The 20,742-nt window shown below is 44.3% G+C and overlaps 1 protein-coding gene across 3 annotated transcripts in view; it reads right to left on the reverse strand.

Moving 5' to 3' along the window:
• Positions 1–14,522: 14,522 nt before the first annotated feature.
• Positions 14,523–20,742, reverse strand: part of LOC108928923 (zinc finger protein Helios-like) — a 39,875-nt gene continuing 33,655 nt past the window's right edge. For all 3 annotated transcript variants that reach the window (XM_029257958.1, XM_029257957.1, XM_029257956.1), the window contains one exon: positions 14,523–18,901. In XM_029257958.1, coding sequence (XP_029113791.1) covers positions 18,126–18,901 — 776 coding nt within the window. In that variant the 3' untranslated portion in view covers positions 14,523–18,125. The remainder of the gene's footprint in view (positions 18,902–20,742) is intronic.

Consider the following 20,742-nt stretch of genomic DNA (forward strand, 5'->3'; position numbering starts at 1 on the left):
CAGAGTTCAATTTCAGCAGACCTTCCTTTAGTGACTTAGTGCGTGCTTCATTGTCTGGCTTCCATGCTATTAATGATAATGTTAAGCCTACCCTGCGTGACTTCCTTTCTCTGGAGATGACAGTGCCTCTAGTCTTGGCTATCCAGTTGGTTCCATAAGTTCATCTGTGAGGTAGCAGAGCTGCTTAACTCCCTTCCAAGGTGGAAGGTTAGAGAGGGGCTGTTGCATCCCTCCATTAAAAATAATCCTTTCCAGATGCCTAGGAGTCCTGCTCCCATGGATAGCTATAAGGAGAGTCCACATCAATCCCCTTGTATCTCCAATCACAGCCCGAGGGTGCCACCTGAAGCTGACTCTGGTCCAGGCCTGCCTGTAGTGTCCCAACAGGGTTCCTTTCTCATCTAGACTTCAAGTTTCCAGGAGGAATTTGATTCAGCTAAATGATCAAGTATTTTTTGGTTTTAGTTATGGTCCAGATGCACTAGTGACAGCTGGCAATGTCCCTTCATAAAGCAATAGGACTGGTTAGAGAACTTAGGATCATTCCCAGGTTATCAGTACCATATCCAGTACTGTTTTGGGCTACAGCATGATGCCCCAGAGATGGATCCTCCTCAACCAAGATCTCAAATTCCAAATATAGTCATCACTACTTTCAGGGGTGTTCTTCCCCAGCTCAAACCATAATTTTCTTAGCTAGTGTTGTTCCTTCCCAATCAACAAGTTCATAGAGGGGTACCTCATCCTATGAGCATGACCATAGATGTTTTGGATTCAATTCCCCTCACATTTGTAATGACTGTGTCCAAAGTACCATGGGTTCATATCAGGAGTTGTCCAATCCTCAATGTTCATTGCACATTGTTTTGCATTTGTGGTGTTTCCAGTAAGTGTATTGTTGCTTCCACTTTTTCCTGACACACATTGTCATGTAGCTGTGCAGACGCACAATTGATTGTCTATTTAGTTGTCAGTAGTATCTTAATTTGTTTGTTTGAATTGTATTTCCTAGTTTAGGATACACGTTCACCTAAACAACTCCATGTCTCATAGTGTGGAGGGGGGCATGACTCCAATCGATTGTCTGTCTGTTTTGGTCACCATTGTTGTTGGAGTAGTTTTGATTAGGAATCTCAGCTGACAGGAATTAGCCTCGTTTAAATAGCGGCTGGTGACCTGTAGCGACAGCCGCTTGGAGCGAAGACTGAGGTGCAAGATGAGGACGTCTACCTGTGGGAGTTCCCCGAGGAAGGCCACCAGCCTCATGTTCTGCGATTATGCGTCCAACATGTCGACCCTCAGTCGTCTTCGGCAACCAAGCCATGCGACTTCACCACACCTGGATACTCTCGCTGCTACAGCAACCTGGTTTATCCTCACTTGTCAAACCCTCCATCCTGCTTTAATTTCTCCATAGGACTCTGGAACTGCCAGTGTGCTGTGAGAAAGACTGACTTCATACCAGCCTACACCTCCCATTGCTCACTGGACCTCCTGACACTAACTGAAACCTGGATCACACCAGACAATTTGGCCACACCTGCAGCTCTCTCTAACTATTCTTTGTCTCACACCCCTCATCCCTTTGGGAGAGATTCAAGAGTTTGTCATGTGTTAAGTAAACAGTTTGTTACACTATACAATGAAATTCTTACTGTGAATCCTCTCAGCAGCCTCTGACATAAATTGTAAGGACACGAGGAAAGAAAAACGCAAGGCATAAATCTCAAAATTACTATAGTGCAAAAAATCCAAGAAATGAAGTTGTATACGTATATAAAGTGTGCAGCACGCAATGTAAACATGGAAGTCGTACATGTGCAAAGTCCTGCAGAGGTAGATTAGTCTATTCGCAGTTGGGGTGGGTGGGTGGTCTCTGATGTTACTAGTGTCATGGATGTGTAGGAGAGATGTGAGGTAGTTGATGCCCCTCAGCGGGTAATCTGTGTCTGCTGTGATGGGTGGAGAGGCAGTGGATGGATGTTGTTCACAAGCCTGATGGCCTGTGGGTAAAAACTGTTTTTCAGCCTTGAGGTTCTGGCTTTAACACTCCTATAGCATCTGCATCATGGTAATGGTGTGAAATCCCCAGCACAGCCTTGATTGTTGTCCTTGATGTTAATGGCTTTCCTGATGGTTTTGACCTTGTATTGGCTCTGCAGTGATGGTAAGAGCAGCTTTCACCACTTGCTGTAACTCCTTACGATCCTGTACTGCGCAGCCTCCAAACCACACTGTGATAGAGCTGGTGAGGATGCTCTTGATTGTGCACCTATAAAGCTTCTGAGGGTTTGGCTTGGGATGCCAAATTTCCTCAGCCTTCTCAAGAAGTGCAGATGCTGATGTGATTTCTTGACCAGGTGTGTTGTGAGATCTTCAGTAATGTGAACACCGGGGAATCTGAAGCTGCTCACTCCACCACTGTCTCGCTAATATGCAGTGGTGAGTGTTGCTCCCTCCTCCTCTGTAGATCGACTATCAACCCCTTTGTTTTGTTGACATTGAGGGAGAGATTGTTGTTGTGGCACCACTTTGCTAGGTCAGCCATTTCCCTCCTATATGCCAACTTATTGCCTCCTGTTATCAGTCCAATGACTGTCATGTCATCGGCAAATTTGATGATGTTGGTGGTGTCCTGAGAGGCCACACAATCATGGGCGAAGAGTGTGTAGAGCATGTGGCTCAGCACACAGCCCTGCAGAGTTCCTGTGTTTATGGTAATTGACCTGGACGTGTGGTTCCTAATTCTAACAGACTGGGGTCTGCCCGTTAGAAAGTCCAGAACCCAGTTGCAGAGTGTGGGTGGCACACCAAGATTGTGAAGCTTGTTGATGAGCTTTGAAGGTATCACTGTGTTGAATGCTGAGCTGTAATCAATAAACAGCATTCGAACATAGCTACCCTTGTTTTCCACGTGGGTGAGGGCAGTGTGTATTGTGCTGATGGCATCCTCTGTGAATATATTCCATCTGTATTCAAAGTGGAGAGGGTCCAGAGTGCCCAGAGCGATGGCCTGGATGTACCTCATGACGATTCTCTCGAAGCACTTCATCACTATTGGAGTCAGCACAACAGCTCGGTGGACATTGAGGCAGGATGTTTTGTTGTTTTTTTGCCAGGGGCAGGGTAGTGGTCCTCTTTAAGCAGGTGGGAATTCAGGTTTGTGCAAGGGACAGATTGACTATATCGGTAAAGACAACAGCTAGCACCGATGAGCAGGTTCTAAGTACGCGCCCAGGGATGTTGTCTGGGCCGGCTGACTTTCGTGGGCTTGTTTTCCCAAAAGTCTTCTCCACAACTGGAGATGTGACCACGAATGGTGGGTCCTGTGTGTTCCCACCAGTCAGTGGGAACAGGTAGAGGGATAAGCCTGCTCATCTTTCCTCGGTGGGAATATTCTATTCTCCCTCTTCACCCGCATGATCTGTCCTCGTTTGAATAACATGCTGTCTGTCACTGCCCCAATCACTCTTATGGTTTTTCTTTACTGCTTTCTTGGCTGCTTCTTGGATGACCTTGACATCTTGTTGCGTTGTCCCCACGGAGAGAGCTCTCCGTTGATTCTCTTGGGTGACTTCAACCTGCGTATCGACGACATTCATGCAAGCAGCCTTCCGTTGCTCCTACAGTCCTTCAATCTCTCCCTGTCCTAATCCCCTGCTACTCACAAAGCAGGCTGTCTTGACTTTGTATTTTCCCACAACTGTGGCTGTCCCGTTCTCTCCGTCACTCCGCTGCATGTCTTTGATCACTTCTTCATTTCCTTTCAACCCTGCCTCACCACTAATTTCTCACCTCTTTCTGCATCTGTTGTCACCTTCCGCCACATCTTAAAATCTCTCACCTTCTTGCTTTGTTTGCTACGTTGTCCCCTCTCCCTTCTGTTGCCTAATTCTCAGATCTATCAACAGGCAATTCCGCTAACGTTTTCCTCTGTCCCATCTTCCACCCTTGACTGTGTCAACTGTCTTCCAGACCAGAACACCCCAGTGCCACCCCATGGCTGACTGATACATTATATGCTAGCACGACTAAACTCTGGGCTGCAGAGCAAAGGTGGCGAAAATCCGAGACTTGCTTGGACCTGGATGCCTACCAGTTATCGGATTGATGGCTTTTTGTGTGGCTATTTGCAGTCCATTAAATATTTCATCATTTCAGGTTTCTGCCACTGAGCAACTTTCTTAGTATTATGACCAGGAAGCCTGGTGTTGGTGAGCAGGTAAAAAGAAATGCATCTGAATTATGTCTATGGATTATGAGCCACATCCCTACCCTCAACTATGGTCATGGTCTCTAGGTAATGACCAAAAGAGTAAGATCATAGCTATAAGTGACTGAAATGAGTTTTCTCCCCAGACTGTTGGGACTTGCTCTCCATGACAGGGTGAGGAGTTTGGACATCCAAGAGGAACTCGGAGTAGAGTCACTACTCCTCTACATTGAGAGAAGCCAATTGAGGTGGTTTGGGCATCTGATAAGGATGGAGGTATACCAGGCACGGCCAACTGGGACAAGGTCCCGAAGTCAGCCCAGGACCCATTTGGAGGGATTATATCTCCCAGTTGGCCTGGAAACAGCTGGGGTTCCCCCGGGCTGAGCTGGCGGAAGTTGCAGGGGACAGGGGTAGTTGGGCCTCTCTGTTCTCCCTGTTGCCACTGCAACCCTAGAAGGATAAGTGGGCAAGAAGATGGATGGATGGATGTATGGATTATGAGCCAGCAGGCTCTGTACTTCAATAGTACTCATTCAGATTTTGCTTCATCTTTCAACACCAACTTTGATATTGACCTTGTCATATCATCATTTACCCGATTGGCAGCAAACATTTTGATGTAGTTTATTGCTTGTGATTTCCATCTAATATTTTTTTGTTCGATTGGTCTGTTTGCCTGTTCTGTTTAAGAAGGTGAAGTCTATTTAATCTGTATTTCATTTTAGAGCTGAATGTATAGCTGTAGTTAAGATAAACAGTGGATGAAACTCCTGTCATTGCTAAGCAAACAACCCAGATCACAGCAGAAATGGAGCAGAGACATGAACCAAAAACATGTCAATTAGCTCAAAGTACGTTTATTTCCTACCTGGTATTGTGAACTCCTCTGCTTTAATTTTTTCAAAATTAAATAAAAGGCTAAATTCATCTGCTTGATCTGTGCATTAAGTGTCAGGTTTGAGTTTGCAGATTGAGTGTGGAGCAATTCCAAAGTGTTGTACAATTCACAGCAAACAAACTCATTTCACAACAAAGAGCTTTAGACAGATATGGGATGATGAAAGCAACTTTGTCTTCCCCCCCCCTGCCATTGCTGGGCCATATCCCTTAAGTAGCTGCCTACAGACATGAAATTAAAACAGTAAATACACAGATGACCAAAGCAGATGGTGTAGCTGTCAGTAGAGAAATGGAGCTTCAGTGCAGACAGTTAGATTGTATCGGTATTTTTAAGAGGCACTGAATACTGTATGTAAATGATACTTGCTTTCACTGAACAATTTGGTTGCAGTTTCTAAAGGTTATATTTATATCTGCCTTTAACTGTCTGCTGTGGGGAAAGTCTAAAGTGTGCTTTAATTTTAGCTGTGAACATCTTGCACAGAAATCCAAGACTGAAGCTTTCTCTGTTCTTATCCATGGAGTTGATAATGTGTAGAACTGCATTTAACATGCTGGTACAACACACTTTTGCCAAATAAAAATATGATGTGAAATATCAGTATTAAGGCCTAGAAGTTCCAGGATTTGGAAGGAAGGCTGGACCTGGAAGCTTAAAAACTAGTGTGTACTTGTGTACCAATACACTGCTTTTGCCAGTGTGAAATACGGATGTGAGGAAGGCAATGGTGAAATAACTTCCTGGTTTTTTTTTTTTTTCTTTTTTTTTTTTTTTGGGGCATGTTCTCAGTGCATGTCTTCAAGTGTATCTGGTGTGCAATGTCTCATGGTTATGAGTATTTAGTGATATAGTTGTGTTGCTGCCCATTTGTGTGTGTGCCTATGTGCTGGTGTGAGACTGCATGTGGAATGGCTGCGGGTGCCATCACTTATCACTTTCGGTGATGTCTTTCTGCTTTTTGTGACTTCCTCAAAACCTCTTTCTCGCATTCATTGCTCTGCAATTGGCTTCACCCTTCCAATGAGGTTCTGCCAAAAAATAGCATCACGGTGATAGTTTTTTGATAATCTTTATTATTCCATCCACTCGCGAGTTATGTATCGCTTAAAATATTATCCTATAGCGCTGTACGTTAAGCTTATTGGCTTAAGTCAAAGAAGATGAGTTTTCTCAGGGGATGACGTGCTTTGCTTTGACACAGCAATCGTGGTCACGAGATCATTTCCAGCACAAGGACTGTGGGCACATGGACCGTGTTAAACTAGTCCCAAGACATTTTCTTCAAAGATAAAGCACATAATTTATAGAATCCAGTAATTTTGCGAGAAACACGAAAGGCATGTTTGTCACTGCTGATGTTTTAAATGAGGACCACTGAGTCATTTCAAAACTGCAATATTCATATCGGGGTTGCACCATCGGGTCTCAGTTTTTATTTTCAGGTCAGAATCAGTTTGCTAAGAAATGACCAGCCCCTGTCTCAAACTACTGTGTATGTCAAAATCATTCAACAGATGTGTTCACGATAACCAGCGATATAAAACAGAACATGAAAGTGGCTATTTTAACATAGCCAGTTCACTGTCGGCATTCACAGATCATTTACTGTCAGTAACTGCTGTTCTGTTCAGAGGCCCGAGTCTATCCGAGAAGCTTTGGGCTATGGGAAGTGTACACCCCAGGAAGGATGCTAGTCCATAGCAGTGTGATCTCTCTCTCTCTCTCTCACACGCACACTTTACCTAAAACATCTGTTCAGACTTTGGGAAGAAACTGATGCAAACTGCATACAGTCTTAGTGGGATTTGTAACCCCCAGCACAGTAACAGTGAGACATCACTGCTACCTGCTGTGCTGCCATGCCACAGCCCATTCTCTCAATTTGGTTATAGGGTATTTGTGTAAAAGTCTTCTTGATCACGATGTGTTCAGAAAGAGCAGATAAATGCTCACCCTTGCAGTGGGACCCCAGAATGTGTGGTTAAGGTTAAAAAACAAGTCAGCTAAAATAAATCATTAAAGCACATATCACTAGACATCTGGCGGTACGATTCGGTACGGTTTCATGTGACGTTTATGGCTGTTCCCATTGCAGCGACTTTTCTTACAACACCGATCAGGAGGCCAGTCTTGAGATGGACACGGTCTGTCTATAATTAGCGTACTGGTAAGCCACCGGACGCCTCGAGCTCATGCTCAGCCCCACCCGGTTTAGAGAATGTGGTTTCCCACCTGCATTGGTGTGCGTCGGCTCCCTGCTCCTTCAGAGCGCAGGCTCTGGGTGAGCGAGGACGCCGCGGTGCAGGGTTTTATTTCCTCTCTCCGTGTGTGTGGGTGAGGTTTGGCCTTGCTGCTGTGCTGTAGCACAGTTCTGGATGCACCCTTGGCCTTGAGGGCTTTGCGAAACAGATCGGGGCGGAATGACTGCTCCTGCGGGCGGGCACGGCCCAGCCTCATGTGTACATGAGGTGTCCCACCACTCTTTGAGCGTCTATATATAATATATGACTGTACTTTAGAATCACTTGTTTGCATCTTGTGTGTGTGTGTGTGTGTGTGTGTGTGTGTGTATAAATAAAGTGAATGTACACACATGCAAGTTGGACGCATGTGTGTGCAATGAATGGCATACGTGGGTTAGTACTTAACCCCCACTCTTGCTTCCCAGTTACACCTCTGGCTGTGTCTTTGCTCATGTACAGTAAATACTACTAAAGGCTTCAGCGAAAGTCTGGGTTTACGGCAAGACGTGGACCCCGGTGCTGAATATTTCATTAATAAATGCGCACGTTTTTGATAGTACTTGTGCAGAACAGTACTGCCATCTATAGATCGTGCTGAGAATGACGATCCCGTTAGCCGCGCCTGTCTGAAAGCTGAACACGTTCCCCTATTAATAGGAAAAGGGTGACGCTTACAAGAACTTGAACTGACATCAAACTTAAAATAAAAAGTTTTAAAAAGATTTTTAAATGATTTTTAAAGCAGTATTTCAAGTTTAAATGTCAAGTGCAAAGAATTCAGTCAATATGACATTATCATCTGTGGAAGAAAGTTCTTTAATGCGCTAACTTGGCCTCCGCTGATATCATCGGCTCTGATGGTTCACACCCCACACCCCCTCCTTATCTACTCTACTTCCCTGTCCATTGCATTTGACTCTGCTAGGGTGGGGTGCCTTGGTCGGTCAGCTCCTCGAGCAGTGTCAGAGTGGTGAGGTCCATTCCTTCATTCGCTACTCCACCTAGAGGACACTCAAAGTGTCCAGCTATTGAGGGGAGGGCACCATGCTGAGGGGCAGTGGGGTACTTGTGATTGGGCAGCAGCTTGTTTACTGGTTAGAGCTGAGCTGCAGAACCCTTAGGTACTTACCCTGAATCGATACCGTAAAAATTACCCTACTGTGGAAATTTCACCTCATTGTAAGTAGCTTAACTCTCTAAGCAGCATCAGATGAATATGTGAAATAACTATGGGAGCCCCCTACAAGGACCCCACAGGGTGACTAAGTAGTCTTCCTAACCAGGAGCAAAGTGGACCACAAATAGGGCAAACTGAGCCGAGACGCTGCTGTGGTTCAGTTGGCTCAAGGAGGGTTTTTTCGCCATAGGGCAAAGGGGACTTTTACAAAGTTAAAATTACTTTTAGACTTTTAAGAAGCTGAAATGATAAAACTTTCATGTGATCTTGAACGTAATGCCACACCCTGGCCACCATGCCCCACGCAGTGACAGATACAGCACCTGCAATCACGTTGCGTTACGCCTGGCGACCTTTCACACCCACGCCGGGTGCATCGCTCCTTCTTTAGGCTGCAGAGGACCCAACCGCAAGTTGGACCGAAGATGTTTCCTTCTCCTACTGTCATGCTTGTTTGTGGCATTTTTTTTTTACAATTTGCTCACGCCCTATGCTTCCGAGATTGGGTCTGAACTAGGAAGACCGTGGAAAAAGGGTTATCGAAAATGGGTGTTTGATGAAGGTGTCAACACTGAGTTGGAAGGCTGAGACAAATACTTTTTCAATCCAAATCCAGTGAACAAACTTCATGGTTTATTTCTGAATTTAAACAAACTGTTTACAGATTTGGTGATGAGTAAACGCTTTCAAGCATTTCACACTTCTTTGTACAGGTGGAAATATACTTTTCTCAAAGGTGCAACAGTAGAGCCTCTTACGGAGCTTGGACCTAAAGCCCTCATGCTGTCCCATCATCCCACAACATAGAGCTGAGCGGGATGCCCCCCCCTCCAACAGCTGGGCGATCAGACGAAAGCGACGTCCTGTACGACGTCCTCTTTCTGTTCCCTTTCTGTTTTCGGTTCAGCTGATGCCAGCTGTGCTGCCCTGCCTGCCAAACCACAGGCCGTCCCCAGTCCTTTCTCTAGGGAGCCGCTCCATCGCACCCCCTCTCTTCCCCGGCTTTCGCTTCCCGGCGCCACCTCCCACCTTACCATCGAGCAGCTGCTCATCCCTCCAGATGACTGAGTTCTCAGTCTTTCTTCCCCCCCTTGCTGAGCACCTCGGCCACCCATCCCCCTTCACGCCTCAACAGGTGGGCTACCCGCAAAGCATCCTCTCCCACCTCCCACCCCCTTGTTTTACCCTCTTTCCATCTGTCTCCCTCTCCTCATTTGCATATGTTGTTTTTTTGTTTGCCAGTTGCTCAGAGGCTTAATTAGTTCAATTAGCGGTACACGTTTGTATCTCTCTGTGCTCTCAGGACTTCTCTTATGATGACACTGTTGTTTAATCTAATAGGCTTTTTTCCTCAGAAATGTTTAATTAGCTGACCGTCGTTTGATTTTTGTCATAATTGAACAGATTTGATCAACTGTGGCCAGAAAGCCGGAGTGATTTGAGCAGCTGGTTGAATTGGTGCTGTTTTAAAAGTGTAAATTTGCAGAATGACTGAGCGGATTAAGGCACGAGTGTTAACACTGGTGTAGGACTAACTTCATCATTCTTGGGTTTTCAAATCCCAATTCTGAAAATGATTTTGTTTATTGGGCTCCGGGTAGTGTAGTGGTTAGTGCTTCTGCCTAACAGGGTCTGGGTTTGAATCCAGCCTCCTGCTATGGTATCCTTAATCAAGGTACTTACCGTGAATTAAGACGGTAAAAATGATCTTGCAGTATTAATGTGTAATTAATTGTAAGTAGCCTACTGTTCAAATAAATCACAATAACAAAGTGATGTCCCCCAATGGAGTAAAATGGTCAGTGGCTGAAAGAAGAAAACAAACACATTTGTCCTGAGCCTCCACCCCCATCAGACTGCAACCCCACTCTCCCTTCCAACCACAAGAAAGCTAGTCTTACCCAGAAGTCCTTGCAGCTGGGTGCCCGTATCTTGCAAGCTTAATTTAGCCCCCTGCAATAAGTGTGTGATAAAATCCTGCAAACCTGCGGCGTCCGTGGTGAAGCAGCCGCTGTCTCAAACTGTGTGCTTAAAACCAAGTCACGTGACTCATTTGACTAAAAGTGTCGGGTAAGAAATTATTACCATGTTTTAAGATTCCATGTTTGCTCAACCTGCTGGAAGCACAGATGGGATGGTGGACGGTACGGAAGAAACAAATGCGTAAACATGTCATCTGTGATGATGGGGCCTGAAGCCTCGGAGTGATCATCCTTCTGGCTTCCAGGGCAGGGAGAGCCAACCGCCCTCACCAGTAGAGCTGGATTCCCCGATTTCCAATGTGCCTCAGCGAGCCAACTCGGTCCCGGCACTCCTCCCAGTCCCCGCTTCGACCCGAGTCAAGACAGATCAAGCGGGGTCATGTGCCTGTTTCTGGGTGTGTCCCCAGCACAATAGACCGTGTGAGGACCGGCCCGAGCGAATCCGCACGGCTCGTCCCCCGTCACCGGGCTGGAAAAACTGGAATACCAGTCATCGGTGACTGAGCAGTAATCCTCCAGGATTTGGTTTCACGGCACTCGACAAGCCTGTCCTAGCTTATGGTCATGGTCGCCTTTTGGTTCTTCTCTTAAGATCCACCTGCTTGGAGCACAGCTGACTAATCTTCATACATGTTGAAACGAATAATTTTCAGATAACTTGTGGTTCTTTGGAGCCTCTATTAAGGCACAGCAAAGCTAATAAATGCTAATTACTGCTTCCTTGCAGAATTCCACAAGGTGTTAGCAGTGGCTGATGTTTGCACCATTGATCCATCTGCACATCTTCTCTTTAAATTGCTTATTTACTGAGCTGATGTTTTTCTCCAAAGGGACTTACAATGTAAAGCTACTTATTACATTGTTATTTATACTAGTTATTTACCCATTTATGGAGCAGCATGATTTTTAGTGAAGGAATCCACGGAAAGTACCTTGCCTAAGGCTACTATAGCAGGAAGTAGGATTTGAACCTGCCACCTCTTTGCTGCTCCTAACCAGCAGTCTAGCAGCAATTTTGCCAGCAACTAACATTTCTTTTTATAGCACAAACAAGAACCAGGGTCTTCAGTCTCCTATTACTGCTAGTGGAAAAATATCATGATACAGAAGTGCTTTTTTTCTAGAACTTTCCTAGGTATGCAGTTCACAGTAATAAGTGCAATAAGTGAAAATAAAACGAATGGAAAAAAATCAACGGGACTGTGTAATAAAGTACACAATGGATAATACAATGAAGAAAGTGCTACAGATGAATGAGTGAAAAATCATGAAAGTGAAAGATTCTGTCGCATGCTTGATCCACTTCTGCGCCATCTGTTGCCTTTGCCGATACTCCCATACTTCTGTGTCGAATGCCTGCGTCTGCAGTGTGTGTGCGCTTTCTGAAATTTATACATATCAGAAAGATTGATTAAAAATACATGAATGAACTCTCTCCAAGCACAGCAACAGTCTCTCTCTGGGACCCGAGTGTGGATCCTCATACATTGCATGTGGATGGCATGGAGCAATGGAGTTAAAAAATGACCGGAGGACATGGAGCCAGCTGTCACGCGAAACATAGGGGCCTGGGACGGCTGGACCCAAGTGCAGCGTCGTTCGTCCGGAGACGAGGGATGAGGCAAGTTCTTGCTGTTGGGGACAGGCGAAGGGTCGGTCGATTGGCGGTCAGGGTCAGAGCGAAGATCCATGGGCGAGGTCAGGGGACTTAGCGAAGGGTTGGTCGAACGGCGAACAGGACAGGAGCAAAGATCTGTGGATGTGGTCGGGAAACGAAGAGAAGAGTCAGAAACCGGGGGACGTGAGCGAGGAGCTAGAGATGCTTGTGAACGAAGAGTCACGAGAAAGGGCGGTTGTCCCTGACGAGATTCCGCAAAGGTCTGGGAGTTGCGGGGTGTCTTTTAAAGGGTAGGTGCTGAACTGGAGTCAAGTGCTGTCGATTGAGTTGTGGGCGTGGACGTGACACCAGCAAGTGGGAAACTGAAGTTCAGGTGTCATCTACCCTTTGGAAGCTTTCCAGAAAGACTATGAGTCCTGGATCACTGTCAGGTCTTTGCTGAGCACGTTTCTCACAAGCAGTGCCTAGTCCTGCTGGAGGAGCACAGGCCTTGACTGATTTTGAGGGATGTGCTTTTCGTAACGTAATAATCATCCTCAGACTTATTACCGATTTCATCGCTTACCGTTTTATTCATCCCAGGGCACGCTTGCTGACCTTGTGATTTTTTTTTTTAACCTTTGGATTTCGCTTCTTAACGATTATCTCTGATCGCTTACCTCCCCCTTCATATTGTCATATGCACATTGTGCGCTTCAGTCGTAATCACCATGAAAGCACGAACATCAGCTGCGTTAGGTAGACTTACATTTATTTGACACTTTTCTCCAAAGCAGCTTACAAAACCATTTATACAGCTGGCTAACTTTTAGCAAATTAATTGAGGGTTAGTACTTTGCTCAAGGGTACTAAAACTAAAGGTTGGATTTGAACCTGTGACCTTTGGGGCCAAAGGTTGCAGTGCTAACCACTACTCTAGCAGATACCTGAATTTCGTTTGATTCTGAATCGTTGAAGTGTGGAACGAAAACAATGAACGCGCACCAAAAAAAATAAATGAAAAAACGAAGCGAAGATGAGAGGCGAATGGCGAGAGCTGCCTCTTCAAAGCTCATGCTAAACAAAAAAGGCGAAGTGTAGGGTGCTGTGACAGGACTTTGATTGAGCGGGGCCTCTTACCAGAGTTTATATCTCTCAGTTCCTCGAACCATCTTTGCTCGACTAAAGGACGCTATGACAGCAGACTGTAAGCTACCGCTCGGTATAAACCTTCTTCAGTACTGGACGTCTGGGCAATGGTGGCCAGTAATGGGTATCAATCAAGGCAGGACATTTTTCGTTTGCTCCTTAAATAGTTCATAAACGAACGCAGCGCTTCTTTTGATATCAGCAGCTGCTGATTTTATTTAATGTATTTTTTTTTTTTTTTTTTTTTAATCAAAGGCAGGTGTACCTGCCAGAGGAAAGAAGTTATTTTTTCATCGACTTTTTTCAAAAAAAACTTTCCTCTGTTTTTGAGTAATTAATTCTTGATATTATTGTGCCCCAGGACACAGCAATACTGAAAAGAAGACAATTCATTTCGGTGCGACATGTTGCACATGAATGTGTTATCACCATAGCTAAAACATGGATATCTTTATCATTTGCTGTTACTTTCGGAGTGACGCGGCAGCAAAAGGCAACGAGATTTCTCCTTTCCCAGGCAAGCAGCTTGAGAAGCCGCAGTGCAGCCAAGGGCTCCTGTCCTGGGGCTCGCATGCGCAGGGTGGGGGGAAATGTGGTGCGGTTAAGGCACCAGTGAGGTGTTAATGCTCTGGCGGGGACGGACAGCGGAGATGGTCGAGTGGGAGGACGTGTGAGCGAGAGGCCTGCGGGCGTGGAGGTTCTGTCTCTCTCTATCTCACACACACACACACACACACACACACACACACACACACGCAGAGAGAGAAACAGAGACAGAGTGAGGTTCTTCTTCAGACTAAATACACGTTTACCACATTCAGGCTTACAGAATTAATGGTGCTCTGCTTTCACTGGCTATGCTGCTTCTCAACTGTGAAATTATATATATATATAATATATTATATACTGTGTGTGTGTGTATATATATATATATATATATATATATACACCATTATATTTAATACATGGAACTATACATAGATATATGTGTATAAGGGATTTACTTATATACAGATAATGTGTGGGTGTGTGACAGTAGACAGTCAATGTTACTATATATAAGTTAGTATAAGTACCAAATATAAAGTTTCTGCAAACATGTTAACCATGAATCTTGCTATTAGTAATTCAAAAAAGGCATTTTAAAAGGTTACATGAGACAAGTCTTGAACCAGAAAGGAATGTGTAACAAAGAGTTATTGGGACAGACTTCAGCTCAAAAAAAAAAAAAAAAAAAAATCCAAACTTAGACCTGTGTAATAGCCTTTATTTTCTTCTTACAAATAGTTTTTGACAAACACACTGCAGACAAAATATACCTGAGATCCCTAAAGTTACTGAAACTGAACTGTGCATTCAGAGCAAAAGTAGAAGAATACAAACCCATTTCATTTAATACAAAATGGATAGAAATCATGTATTACGGATGTTACAAAAATATTCTGCGACTTCTTCCTTGCCAGTTTGTTGGTTCGCAGTGGTTAAAACTGAAGAAAAACATTTTTTTTTTAAAAAAAACTATTTACATGTTACTACTACTCATTAAAAAAAACAGTGACAGCCATTGCACTTCTCTAAAATGCACATGTAAATCTATAGTCTTCAAGTATTAACTTTCAGAAATTGTAAAATAATGAACACATCACACAGGCATGTTCATCAAATGAAAAACTTCATATTCCTTGTAATAATTCCAACCAATTGTGACAGAATAAGAAATTAAACCTTTTCCTGGACAAAATGTAATAGTGGTTTTGGCCAAAATCTAAGCACAAACCCTGTCCCTTATTTTAAAGTTCAATTAAAAAAAAAATTAAATTATATATATATATATGTGTGTACTGTGTATATAAATAAATTAATCTTTGGACCTAATATTTAATAACAACAAAAATGTAATATTTCTTTCTAAGAAATTATTCTTGTACTACCCTGGATCCAAAAAAGAGAAGGCAAATATTTTCAGTGTTAAAGATGAAAATGCAACGGAAGGTCCTTCTGCATTGTTTTTCTTACACATGAAATTTGCTTTTCAAAGCCTGTATGGAACAAGAATACAAGCAATGGGTTTTGAGGTGGGGGGGCTTCAACTACAGGGCAAAGACCGCAGCCTGTCTTATGGGGGTTCTGTCAAACATCATATTCATACTTTCATTTTTCTTGAGCCCCTCTGTGTTATCACTGGGATAACATGATAATACATGGAAAAACGTATGGAAAATGCAACAAAACATTAATTTCTATAAAAGCTGCCATGCAACACAGAGATAACGGTGTGCTTCTTGCTGGGGGGCAACTCGTGTATCTTGACTGTCAAAACCAACTTTAAAAAAAGACAGCTAGCTATTTCCTTGGTTTAAATAGCATAAATATAAAGCTCGAGAGTGCATATTGCTTCTGGGGTGCAACTGTTCATTAGGGCGTATTTATTTTCAACAAGTTCTTGCAGAAAACCCATTCTTTGCTAACTAAGATCCTTCTTAAGTACAAGGAAGCATTTCCTTGAACGCTCTTCATGATTGCAAGGATTCAGAACATATCGCTCAGTAGAAAAACACACGAAAGGATATGACGGAAGAAAAGGTAAAAATAAAATGAAACAGTATAAAACAATCACTAGGCTCAGGAAACCGACCGTAAGTACAGATCACGTTTTTATGATATGCCATTAAGCTTATGTACATAACATACATGTCTGTAAATGTATTTCACACCATTTCAAAAGTAAAAAAAAAAATAAAAAAATAATAATAAATAAGGCCACCATTCCTATAGGGAGTAAACAGTTTTACAAGGTATAGACAACAAGGTACATTATCTTCCTTATTACCGAACAATATATACAGACATCGTATTTGCTATATATATAGAGTACGAAAAGTTTTTGGAGCAGAAAACTCCAAGATGCAAGAGGAATCGATGAGGCAGAGTCCTCAAACAGTTCTTCTGTTGTTGGAATGGTGCCATTTTAATCCTTCATGTACTCCACTTGCAGTCCGAGGCCCTAGGAGCTGGGCGTGGCGGGATGGTTTAGCAAACTTCGCTAGGGCTCTCCAAGTGCGACAAACGCAAAGGCACTGGGAGCACGACTGGACTCGATATGTTGTCACAGTACGCTGCCTTCTTCGGGGAAATTTTTATCAGGAAACAAACAAAAATAAATGTGTTAAAATTCGCAATATTTCTTCACAGGTAAATTCTTCACAGTTGTTCTCCTGGATACATCTTTGTTTAAAGCAACAATTAGGTTTGTACACTAAGCTACTTACACTGATTTCCCCATTTATACAGAAAGGTCATTTTTACTGAATCGGTGCAGGGCAAGAACATTGAAGATACAGTAGGGATTCAAACTCAGGCCCCTTTCACAATACGGTAATAACTCTAACCACTGCACCACATGCTGCCTTGATCCATCTTGTGTTGTTGATGATCTGCATGTTCTTACTGAAACCCCAACATCCTCCTGGGACCCAGCAAAAAAAGCTTTATTTCCACGATGTCTACAAAGGTGGCAAGGTCCACCCCCTAAAGGGGTATTGTTATAAAGCACAGAATGTCCTCTGCAAGGTGCTTTACATTCTGATAAGCAGTTTGGGAGATTCAGCACAAAACATGTCCTCTACAGTAGACAAAAAGGAAAGGTTGGGCCTCAGGAGGACATGGAAGTATTTTGCTTTGGTTTTTCACATGAAAGTCATACAATAATAAGGTTTGAATGTTCAAAGAGGTTTGCATCTTGTGTTATAAGCACTTCTCCTGCACTCACAGCAGACTTTCTGCCAGCATTGATCTTTAAACAGAAGTCCAGTTCCCAAACCTGGGAAAAAAAAAGGTGCCGTTAGTGAGCGATGACCTCAACAGTGGCTGCAGCTGCTTGCAGTCCTTTTTCAACTAAGAAGTGCCAGGACACGTCATAGACAAAAGCATGAGGCCGTCTGGCCAGAGGATCTGTTTTGGAATGTCTAAGCTTCTTCTCACTTTTTCGTCTTGCTGCCCGTCTGCCTTTCATGTGGCGACAAAACCAGGTCACCTCCTGCTCCCAGAGAGAAGCAGCAACAGTACAATGTAAAGATAGACAGTGATTTTGCGCCGCGGGACCTGGCACTGATTTACTGTTCAGACGCACATTGGAAAGTGCGGACCGTGCATAAATGCGGCCCTCGTAGTCGGTGTTTCCCATAGTTCTCTTTTGCAGCTCTTGTGCTTATGTGTGTCTTCATATAGAAAAAATACAGATAGGTAAACAAATGTAGGCTTAAAACTCTTTGCTGGTGTAAATAAGAAATGGTTTTATACTTCTTCCAAGGCACTGAGGGGCTTAACCGTGAAGGAAAAGACCATAATTCATAAAAACAAAAATAAACAGGTTTACAGGAGCATTAATTACTTCTGATTATGACTCAGGATTTTGTTTGAAAGTCCACTGCTGTGTAACAATTTATAAAGCTGTAAAAATGTAAAACTGTAGAACTGTGCAAAAATAACGAAATCTTGGAAGGTGACACAAGAAAAAAAATACCTTGAAGGTTAAATGCATCGAGTGAGGCCTGCCTGGAAGAATGGTGTTCACAGTGTCTTCCACAGAGGACACATAAATAGCTGCTTTGCTACAGTCAGACTTCATATGCGAGTGGACAGTGCTGATAAGAAAGGCTGGAGGGGGCCAAACAAAGGAAAATGTTACACAGAAACCTTCACTTGTCGTCCTTATCTGGAGCGTACAATCTTAAGAGTGCTACACGTTGAAGGTAGAACGTTGTTCATCTGGACCCGAATGTTTGCGTATTTGGTATTTATGATACAGGCTTCTTGGTACCAGGGTGAGCTAAGGCAGTCTCCACCAGGGTGGGGCAACCCCTAGTGGAAGGTGTGTTCCCCACGGATGATGTGCGAGGAGAACTCATAGCGGTCCTGGCAGCGGACTCCACAGATGTTGCACTCCAAGGGGTCTCGGTAGCCGTGGCAGCCCATGTGGATGGTGTACATGACGTGGTCCAGGAAGAGCACTCGGCAGTGCTCGCACCGGAAGGCCCGCACCTCCTGCCCGTCGCAGCTAAAAACACGGAAGGCATCCCTTGTTGCGGATCGCTCATAGGCACGTGGTACTTCAGCTTTCTCTGGGCCGCCATGCTCTGCCTCCCGTCCTTCTTCCTTGAGGCACGAAAGACTGGACTTGATGCTGGGACCGTGATTTTGGGCGTCACGGCCTAATCTCTCCTGTGGGCTGCTGCGCTCGGAGTCTGCCGAGTCTAGGAGGCTGTTGCTGGGCGATTCCTCCAATGTCCCCTGGGGGGCCCTGCGGCGTGCAAGACAGAGGGGCCCGTTGGCTGTAACCGAGAAGTCTGCAGGAGCAGTCGGCAGTGGGGGTGGGGCCTCCCGGCTGCTGGGTCGGTCTACCCGGTGCCCCACAGGGTAGACTTGGGCGAAGAGCGGGGTAACCATGGGCACCCCTTCGGCCATGGGCAGCTGTGGGTGGTGGACGAGGGGCCGCAGCGAGTCGGCTCCCAGGTAGGAGATGGCATTGCTGATGGCCTGGTCCATCATGTGTGCCTGCATTAGCTCCGCCTCCTTCTCATACTTGAGGCCCATGTTGTAGCCCATGTCTGGGTAGATGTAGCGAGGAACCTTCTCCCCTGTGAAAAAGAAGCCATTTAGCAAAAGTCAAACTCAACTCAAAGTGCCTTTAATCCCAGTTAAACACTGACAGGTAAATGCACTCTCAAGCCAAGAGGGTTTATTCTTTCTGGGGAAGACAGTAGCCTCGTTGGGTGGGGACTGGAACGTACAATAATTTATGAATATTTAGCTGATGCTTTCTTCCAAAGCAACTCTCTATGCTAAGCTACTAACACTGACTTACCCATTTGGACAGCTGGGTAATTTTTACTCTGTCTAGTTGTAGGGTGTGTTGTAGATATAAAAGAGGTCTGACAATTACCACTTTGATTTGTGAGTTTTCAAAGCAACGGGGGCAGTCTTAGTAGATGCATCAGCCACAAAAAACTGCAAAATTATTGAATGTGTCGGGGGGAACGCTCTCAAAAATAATAAGATATTCTAAAAATGAGGAAACTATATTAGCTACAGTGGTTGCAAGCAGGAACTCCCCAGCAAGGATAGAGGGACACTTCACAGGGTAGTTGCCAAATGTCCCAAAAGGATGGCCTCAAAAATTACCACACAATTAAATCAGCACATCTGTGACCCAGTCTCAACAATGCCAACGCCAACACACACAAAACCTTGACCCATAGCGATGGAAACGAGTAATACTGTCTGACGAGTTAGTTTTTATCCCATTTTCTACATCCAGACCAGTTTACATTTGGAAAAACCAAAAGATGCCTTCAACTTCCAATGTCTGTTGCCAACTATTAAACATGGTGGGGGATCCATAATGGCATGGGCAGCCAGCCAGTTCGTTGGAGTCATTAGGACCAATGATTACTCTGCACGGTCATGTAACAGCCAAGAATCGAGGCCATCCCCAGTCACCAGATCTCAACATCACTGAACATTTATGGCAACTGGAGGCATTTCCCAATCCACACAGTTCAGGAATTCTATGAAAGCGTTCCAGGAAGCTGAACTTGTCCTGAACCTAAATGGTGTCTGTTTAACCATCTAAATATATTAATTCCTCCAAAGGCTACTTGCAGTTATGGGTTTGCATATTAAGGTAATTATTTACACAATCTTAGGGCTTGGTATTGAAATCATAAAGTCATGAAGTCAATTTTGATAAAGGACCATTGCATAAGAAGTCAAACACAGCTGTTACTGCATTTAAATATAGTCGTGGAACGTCACCAAAAACCACGGCACGGCGAGCAGCTGTAATGCAACACGTGTGCAGTGTGCCTCGGGTCCGACGGCTCCGTGTTTTCACTCTTTACAACTGGCACAGGCCTTTGATCGTGGAAAGCCCCATTTGAGCACAACAGGCCAAATTGAGAGTTTAACCCCTGCAAAACATGGATGCGGTGAGCAGCTCTGCCTTCCTCTCACTAAGCCTCGTGGCCCGTCTTTCAGGTGTGCCAGACCACAAAGCAATAAAAAAAAGAGACACTTTTTTTCTCAACTTTCATGCCTTTTTCTTTACTCTCCATGTGAGACTGCCAGTGCAGAATGTCAGTAAAAGGTAAAGCAAAGAAAGACATAATTTGTACGAGACTGTTCTCCAAGGGCATTTGCAATGTGAGGTTTGTGCGCTAAGCTGTTTACAGTGAGTTTCCCCACTTGTACAGATCGGTCATTTTTACTGTATCGGCTCAGGGTACCTTGATCAACTGTAATACAGCAGGAGGTGGGATTCAGACCCAGGTGCATTTCCTGCAAGGCGACTGGGGTAACTGTTACACCATCTACTGTCCCATGTTTTAAATATAACTATTTATTTACAGTATTTGGCTGATGCTTTTCTCCAAAGCAACTTACAGTGTCAAGCTACTTTCAAATATTTATCCATTTACAT

The sequence above is a fragment of the Scleropages formosus genome, chromosome 14 (genome assembly GCF_900964775.1).
Source record: "Scleropages formosus chromosome 14, fSclFor1.1, whole genome shotgun sequence".
In the NCBI taxonomy this organism is placed as follows: Eukaryota; Metazoa; Chordata; class Actinopteri; order Osteoglossiformes; family Osteoglossidae; genus Scleropages; species Scleropages formosus.